This window comes from Hevea brasiliensis, chromosome 9, assembly GCF_030052815.1.
Source record: "Hevea brasiliensis isolate MT/VB/25A 57/8 chromosome 9, ASM3005281v1, whole genome shotgun sequence".
NCBI lineage: Eukaryota > Viridiplantae > Streptophyta > Magnoliopsida > Malpighiales > Euphorbiaceae > Hevea > Hevea brasiliensis.
The window spans coordinates 18,232,900-18,241,883 of NC_079501.1; the positions used below are offsets into that span (position 1 = coordinate 18,232,900).

An 8,984-nucleotide genomic window follows, 5' to 3' on the forward strand; every position below is an offset into this window, starting at 1 on the left:
AATAATTTTATATATCTCTCATTAATTTTTTAAATGATATTAAAAATATAACCACTTAAATACTCACAACACAAAATTATAAATCTCAAATTACAGCCAAAAAAATTACAAATCTTAAATATTAAAAGCGTAAAACCGCACGTTATTTTTTTATATTTAATATAACATATTAAATTGATATATGTGTGTGCTATTATTTTTACATTAATATAATATTTTTTACAAAATAATTATTTTAAAAAATAAAAAAAATTCACAACGTTTTAAATTTCCATCCTCTTTATTTATTAAAAAAAAAAACTCGCTTTTGTAATTGTATTCCATAGATAGGATCCATCTGGAAGATAATCTTGGTTTTATTGCCGCGCACGTCGACCCAGTTCGGTGTTCATAGTCCAGACAGTCTTCACGCTTCCTTCTCATGTCCCTCTGCTTCTCGACCATCTCTCGCCTCTCCAACGGCCTTTCGCAGCCTCTCTCTGCAGCTGTGGCGGCCTCTCCTCTGCCCTCTCCGACGGTTTAACATTTACTCTCCAAGCCTCTTCTTCCGGCTTTTCCGCAGTTGCCAAGGTTTTTCTTCTTGTTTTTTTTTTCCCTAAAAATTCTATAATTCTAGGATTTCTTTCCATTCTAAGAAGTAAGAACAGAGATAAATGTGAAATTCCATTTTTTAAATTGATTTTCTTTGTTTTCTCGGCCAATGAATAGAGTTGGTGTTGGTGTATAGGCACAAATGTTGCCATTTGCATACTTGTCCTGAATTGGTTTTTTAGGTTATAGTTTTCTAGTGGCTTATCTCGGTTTTCTGGAGTTGGTGTTGGGTATAGGCACAAATGTTTCTTTTTTCTGTTTTGTTTTTTATTTTTTATTTTTTTTTATGAAGCTACTCGGATTAAGCTGCCCAGAGTAAGCATTTGTTATTGGGGTTCATTACTGCAGCACTTGCATATTATTCACTAATTTCATGTGCACTCTCTCGGTCCAAATTGGTTCTGTTGTTCCAGTTCAGTTCAGTTCGTTTTTTCTATTGAAATCCACAGTGTTGCTAGGACTCAGAAAGAGAGACTAGGAAATGGAGAAGAAGGAAAAAACTCAACCTCATCATCAGAAGAAGCCAGTGCATCTCTTTTACTGCGCAGACTGTGAATACCTTGCCCGTAAAGTCGCTGCTCACTCTGACCTCATTACTCTCCAATCCATCAACGGGAGGTCTGTGTGCTTTTTTTTTTCTTTTTTGTAACTTAATTGTTTTGTCGTGGTACTTTGTTCTTTTTTTTTATTTCTGTTCTGCTGCCATAGTCTATTTCCCTAAACCATGAAAATAAATGAACGCCCTTGTACTTTTTTCTTGTTTCTTCTTAGCATACATTTAGATGGATTAGAGATTTGATCTCAGATTTTTATGGTGTAAAGGAATTCTCTTTTCAATAGAATATTGAATGATTATTTCAGCCTACACTACTACTTGATGCTAGAAAGAGTACTTCCTGGATGCTTTTGAATGAAGAATCAAGAATGTCTCTTTCCATTTTAATTGAATCTCCTTGCAACTTTTCTGTTTCCTATATATTATTTGAGGTTTACCATGAATGCAAAAATTTAAGGAAGTCAACTGCCATTTTCTAGGAATTGAGTTTTGGTTTTCTACTTAAAGGTTAAGCTGCATCTTCTCTGAGATCTTGCATAGAAACACATATCCCCTAGGGGAAGTAAAACAGAGTGTCTTTCGTGAGTGAGAAACACCACCTGTGAACGTACATAAACAGTCCAAACCCAGATAAAAGAGGGCCACTGTGGGTGATGTTCAATATTACACTTTGCCGCATCTATGTGATATAGAAGGATTCAAATAAGCTACCCCAAGTCCCTATGTAGATTGGATTAGAGCTTAATTGAGTTTAGTTGCTTTTGATTGAGAATTGCGGCACTTTGCAAACATTTTATGCGCTCATCTCCCTGCAACAACTATCTCTTGTTTAGCTTCTCTAATGTTGTTTTCTAGAAGTTTCCATGAAAATTTGGTCTGCTGTAAAATTTTAAATTCAAACCAAAGAATGAATACATACGCTTGACCAGAGGTGGGTTGGAAATTAGGTACGAAAGATTAATTGTGAAAACTAAATATTTAGTAATGGCAGATTTGGTGATCTTCTGATGAAGTAACTCTTTCTGGCTTAAAAAAAAAACAGGCTCCTGCATCTGTTCTCTGCTTGCCTCTTCATATGAAAAATTATCTTTTATAAGTTCTGCAGTTGCATATTATATGCATAAATATTTATAGTTCAGAACTTAAGACAGCATATGGCCTTCAGCTTGTGGTGTAAGGTAGATTGCACATTTACCTTGTATCAGCTTGAGTTTATTTGGTATGGAGTAGTGATGAGTTTCTACTATTTTTTCAGGAATTTTGATGTGGATTTCCAAACCTTTATATAAACAATGCACAAGAAATGCGAGGTGAACGTGTTGCCTTTCTTGTGTCATTCAGTTCTCCAGGAGTCATATATGCGTTTCCACGACTGTTTGTTGCTTCCTTCACGTTAGTTTTACCATTCTTTCCAACTGGCTCCTTTGAGCAAATGGAAGAAGAAGGGAATGTTGCAACTGCATTTACAATGGTGAGGATATTATCGAATATTCCCATATCAAGGGGTGGCACCACTAGTCTAGTCATTTATGACATTAATGCTCTACTGGTTTTTTGCCATTATCTTTTATTATTGTTACTATTATAATATAACTGGGAAACTGGTATTCTACTTTTTCCTTTATTGTAGTGCTCTACACTCAAATATTTTTAATCGCTGTTACATTATCTTTTTAGCAAATCATGTCTAAGTGAGTTTTTATATATACCAAAACACCAAAGCTGAGAAGTTACCTGTTAGGCAAGTTTTTAGAATTTATTATAGCGAGTTTCCATATTCTATTCAATCTTTTTGGTCTCAGTGGACAGTTTGGTTGGAATTCCTTTTATGTGAAATGCTAAAATTATCTACTTCTATTGCATTGGTATGGTAGTAGCCTATTGTCTATGTGTAAATATGTTATAATTTTAGCTTATGTACCAGAACACCAATGCTGAAAATTTTCTTGTTAGGCTAGTTTTTGAAATGTATTATAGCAGATCTTCATATTCTATTAAATCTTTCTGGTTTCAGTGAACAGTGTGGTTGGAATTCCTTTCTCTTTGGCATCTTTTTATTATAGCAAGTTCTTTGGCTAGTTTTTAATTTCTTTCTATTACAGCAAGTTCTTTGGCATCTTGAACCTGAAAGGCACTATGATCACCATTGTTGAGAGGATTTTTAATAAAAAAATGGTGAAAATATTATTGGATTATTACTTAGGAAGTGAGGGTTGGACATGTCATGAAAAACATTGCAGTTCATCATCTCATAGAATTTCATACATAGGAAGTTCTTTGAAAATATCTTAAGAAGGTAAGTTCTTTGGTCATTTTAGTTATAAATTGCTATTATTATGTTGGATCAATTTACACTGTACTAGATTTTAAGTTTTCACTGCATGCCTTAGGTGATTTTAATTTATGGAACTAAGACCTTCCTAACTTTGGCAAAATTCATTCAAATCCTTACTTTTTCAAAAGTGGATTGAATGGTTCTCAATTTGTTAATTTCATAGCACTTCAGTTCTTCTATTAAAATATCATGCACTTTAGACCTAAGATAGTACTTTGAGTAACATTTTAATTAATCCATGATTTTTCAATTCAAACTACTTTGTTCCTAGAAAGTCAAAAGATGAGGGGCTAAAACATTATTTCATCTAAATGGTAGAGGGACTAGAAAGTTATTTTGCTTAAAAGGTGATGGTTTAGAATGTTAATTGGAATGAATGAAGTCTGTATTTCTTCAAAATTCAATGACTATTTAATTCATTTATCAAAAACTGAGGGTACCAGTGTGAATTTTGCTAAATGTTGGGGCTTTTGTTATTTACCCTTTAATATATTCTTTACTGGGTTTGCTTTTTGCCTTATGTCAACATATAACCCCTGACCACATATTTAGCCCTTAAGAGCATGCCCAAATTGTTCTCGTGTCATCTTCTTTTGTAAGCCTTAGAACATATTCTTAGTGTTTGAAGTTACTGTTGATATTTGTTGTCAAGTGACAAGTCTCGTCTCTCTCTTTTCTTCTTCTTCTTCTTCTATTCCTTTTTTTTCCACCTATATATATATGTGTGCATGAAAGATTTTATTTTGCGGACCAGGTTTTGCCTTTGTTCGAGACTGGAATTCCTCTGCTAAAGTAACGTCTTCACCAGCTTCCTGACTCTGATAGGGTTTGTTGCATAACAATGTTGCTTGTTTCTGCCAATTGCATAACAATGTTGCTTGTTGATAAGCGGCTTTTGTTGGGTTTCTTTTGTTGTGAATATAACTCTTCTATTTCCTTAAGAATTTCTTAGCCCAATAGGAATAGCTCAGTTGCTGTATCATGTATTTCTCCTATTTAATAGCATTATCTTTCAGATAGTTGTTGCATTTCCAGATGATGGAGCACAATTCCCATGGTTGGTTCAGTACTTTGCTTATGTAGACTAAGTATTTTTATACCCCAATTGTTGCATGGTCTCACTAATTCATGTTGTTGAGTTTTAGGTGGTGTGCATTGTGCACAAAGGTTCGCAAAGGTGATAAGAGAATAGTTCGACTAAAGAAGGGAAATCTTGCTGATTGTCATGTGGCCATTGTTGATGATTTGGTCCAATCTGGAGGAACCCTTATTGAGTTTCAGATACTCATCATCTGTTAAAACACATCATATCCCAAAATTTTTCTTTTTTAGAGAGGTTACTAAATGTAATTGTAGCAGAGAATTTCTTCTATGCCTTTCTTGTGTTTGCATTCTTTTGAATAAAGGAAAATTGCTTATTCTTGGCTACCAGTCACATTTAGGAATGTATTTTCTAATCTCCAGAGTTGGAAAATGTTTTGGGCTGCAAGTCCTCAAGGTAACTTAGATTATCAAAATGTGCAGCCTGTCGTACAAATAGCATGGACGAAAACTGAAACAGTTTTCTAAGGGATGAGAAAGAAAAGTTGTTGAATTTCCAATTACGCAGGAAAAATTCTATCTCAACTGGTTGTTGTTAACTCCTGCTTTTTTAACGAAAATTCCCTATTCTAACCAATATGTGTTCTGTTTGCAATATTATTTATTTATATATATCCTATGTATGTTTGTAACTTTGTATGTATTTCAAATTTTTTTTAATGGTCAATTGGTCATGTCACATGATGGAAGTTGCCCCCGAGTGACTTGACCAGTTGCTTGTCTAGTGGGACAGCACCAAGTTAGCTAGCACTGAATATTCATCCGGTTTATACTGCCTGACATTTGAAGGAGCCTTTCTTTTATAGCAGCATTTTTTGCGTCTTAAATTATCACTATCATAGAGAATATTAGCCAGAGTTATAACAACTGGCATTAGTTTAAGGTTTGCCTGAGTTTTATTTGGGAATCACCCTATCTTTTCATATCAGTTTGTGTTCAGATAGATATCATGACCATGGATATAGTGTACCCCAACAAATTAGGCCTAACTGTTTGTCCTCGTGAGTTTTTTTTTTTCCAGAAAGTATTGCCTGCTTGGGATAAAGAAGGAAAAGTATTGGTGAAAAATGAGGACATTAAAGAAAGATGGATAAATTATTTTGATGATCTCTTTAATAATAGTTAAAGTGGTAATAGCGGGAATATAGACTACATAGCAATAGAAAAGAATGTGAATTATATTAGAAGTATTAGATCTTTAGAAGTAAAGGAAACACTTAAGAGAATGAAAGTAGGTAAAGCCTGTGGACCTGGTGGAATACCAATTGAAGTGTGGAAGTGTTTAGGAGATGTGGGAATGACATTGTTAACTAAATTGTTTAATAAGATTCTAAACTCAAAGAAAATGCTTGATGAATGGAGGAGTATTTTAGTACCTACTTTTAAAAATAAGGGAAATATACAGAGTTGCTCAAATTATAGGAGAATTAAACTCATTAGCCATACTATGAAGTGTTGAGAGAGAGTTGTAGAACATAGACTACGTCAGGACACTTCTATCTCTCTCAATCAATTTGGCTTTATGCCCGGTCGTTCAACTATGGAAGCTATCTTTCTCATTAGAAGCTTGATGGAGAAATATAGAGATGTGAAGAAAGATCTACACATGATTTTTATCGATTTGGAGAAGGCTTATGATAGTGTTTCAAGAGATATCTTATGAAGAGTGTTAGAACAAAAGAGGGTATCTATTAGGTACATACAAGTGTTGAAGGATATGTATGAAAGAGCAACTACTATTGTACGCACAGTGGGAGGGGACATGAGATTTTCTTATCTCAGTTGGATTACACCAAGGTTCAGCTGTAAGCCCTTACCTTTTTACATTAGTTTTAGATAAATTGACGAAACATATACAAGAAAGTATCCCTTTGTGCTTGATGTTTGTGGATGATATAGTTCTGATGGATGAGACACGGGAAGGAGTCAATAGAAAGCTAGAGCTTTTCAGAAGCACTCTAGAGTCAAAGGGCTTTAAGTTAAGTAAAACGAAGACAGAATACATGCATTGCAAGTTTTGTGAAGGCCGAACTAGTGATAGGGAAGGAGTTAGTTTGGATAGAGTAATACTACCCCAACGTAATCACTTTAAATATCCCGGCTCAATCCTTCAAGTAGATGGGGGATGTGAGAAGGATGTTAGTCATAGGATTAAAGCCGGATGGTTGAAGTGGAGACGTGCTACGGGAGTTTTATGTGATCACAAAATTCCCAATAAGTTGAAAGGAAAATTTTACTGTACAGCCATACGATTGGCCATGTTATATGGTAGTGAGTGTTGGGCACTAAAGGAGTCGTATGTGTCTAATATAAGAGTTGCGAAGATGAGAATGTTAAGATGGATGAGTGATCATACTAGACTAGATAAAGTCCGTAATGAGAGTATTAGAGAAAAGGTAGGAGTGGTGTCAATTGAGTATAAGTTGAGAGAAAGGAGATTGAGGCGGTTTGGTCATGTGAAGCGTAGACATATAGAGGCTCTAGTTAGACAAGTAGAGCACATTAGGTTAGAGGATAGAAAGAAAAGTAAGGGTAGATCTAAACTGACTTAGATAAGAGTAGTACAACATGATTTAGAAGCATTACACATTTTTGAGGATTTAACATAAAATCGTTTAGAGTGGAGAAAGAGAATCCATATAGCCGATCACAAATTTTTGAGATAAAAACTGAGTTGAGTTGAGTAGAAAGTATTGACCGCTTACAGTGCAGCAAAAGTGAGTGCATATGTTACCCATGGTGTGTTTCCTAAGCGCTCCTGGGAGTAATTTACTTCATAAAAGTGATGGTAAGGCCGGCATTTATCGTTCTTACACTTCCATATCATTTTGGTTTATATATTTGTTTATTTTTTCCGCATGATATTCTTAATGTTTAACTATCTGATTTTCAAAAGGCTCAGGGAATGCATTTGCCTACTTTTGGATCACAATTTCGTGCCCTCTTACTGTCAAAGCCATAGCAAATAAACCTCCATTTGAAGTTTTGACTCTTGCTGGATCTATTGCAAATGCTCTGCAAATATGAGTGAGGTAAGGAGTTTTATATGGTGGGATGGAGGAACTCTATTTTCAAAACCACTTTCATGATTTTATTGCCACTAAATGTTGGGTGGTGATTTTTCAAGAAAAAAAGAGAATTGACTTGTTATTGAGATTCAAACTCAAAACATGATTGAGATTCAATTCGAAATTACGACCCTGGTACAACCTGTGAAAGTTTATTTATTAATTAAATTATAAATTTTTAACTAGCTATCTTTGTGGATTTTCAAATCGGACCGCTGAAAACCTGATGGGGACGCATAAAGAGAACCAATGGTGTGGCTGGATGACAGCGTGATTGTGAACAAACGGCAGTGGGAATGGGGCCCACTTGAAGTGTCTCCCATAGCTCGACGAATCGACGGTCATAAACAGAATTCAAAGCAGACACTGACGTGGCCACGTGGGAGAGAGAACGGAGGAGGAAGTGCTTGCCAAGTAGTTCAAGGATTATCGTGCGCCTCTGTGCTCTTTCCCTATTGGCTACGTATGGTATCAAGCCTGCTCTATCCAGCTCATACATTCTTACACATATACGTATGTGCACTGAGATTGACAATGACAAATCTGTAATTACAACTATTATTATTATTATTATTATAAGAAGGAAGGAGAAGATCTATTTTCTTTACCTATTTGACAGTTCACGTTTCTTCAATTCCGTGGCAAATAATTGAGACGGCTGATCTCACAATGCGAAAAGACAGTATTGTTTAATTTTTGTAATTGTGTGAAGTTCAGTAGTATGTTATAGGAAGGCTCAGAGTATTAAGTACTCCAGCATGCCTGCGAGACCTTGACCCGAAATGGTAAAACGATGTTAAAATACATCTTATAATATGAAGAGCATACATATATGTTCCAACTTCTATTCCAACAGAGGAGAATAATACCTAAGCAATAACAAACAAAAGAAAGAATTAGAATAAATAATACTATTAATTACATTGTCTCTCGTTCTCATTATTGTGGTAATAATTTTGCAATTTTAAAAAATAAAAAAATATCATTGATGCTCATTAATATGACTACATTGATAAAGATGTAACATTCAAATGCTAAATGTTTAAACCCTAAAAGTCAATTAAAGTTGGATAAAACGTCCAAATTGGATTAAGTGTTTGGTGAGAGGCTGGTTTTCGTCTACCCACTCTTTTTTAATCTATTATTATATATGACTGTATATGAATATCAAATAGCAATGCTTTCTATTTTCTTACTTAATTTAGTTTTCTATATTTATTTTTCCTACCAAATCACTCCTACCCAAACTCAATTTGGCATATTTGTTTTGTTTAATTCATCTCAAATGGTGATAATAGTTAAAATTTGTTTTTTTTTTATGAATCCAGCATTT

General features: G+C 34.5%; 1 protein-coding gene across 10 annotated transcripts; it reads left to right on the top strand.

Annotated features, from left to right (window-relative positions):
• Positions 1-321: 321 nt before the first annotated feature.
• LOC110673875 (ribose-phosphate pyrophosphokinase 3, chloroplastic-like) lies at positions 322-8,241 on the top strand. 10 transcript variants are annotated; one of them, XR_009151292.1, is made up of 7 exons: positions 322-570; positions 1,041-1,209; positions 2,403-2,618; positions 4,499-4,539; positions 4,628-4,761; positions 7,478-7,615; positions 7,838-8,241. XR_009151292.1 is itself a non-coding variant. In XM_058153262.1 (6 exons), the coding sequence occupies exons 3-6, from the start codon at positions 2,451-2,453 to the stop codon at positions 7,543-7,545; spliced, it is 411 nt and encodes a 136-aa protein (XP_058009245.1). In that variant the 5' UTR covers positions 322-570; positions 1,041-1,209; positions 2,403-2,450; the 3' UTR covers positions 7,546-8,241. The 10 variants fall into 10 exon arrangements, 1 of the variants encoding a protein (XP_058009245.1); XR_009151293.1 differs by having other exon boundaries at positions 7,894-8,241; XM_058153262.1 differs by having other exon boundaries at positions 7,478-8,241.
• Positions 8,242-8,984: the final 743 nt, after the last annotated feature.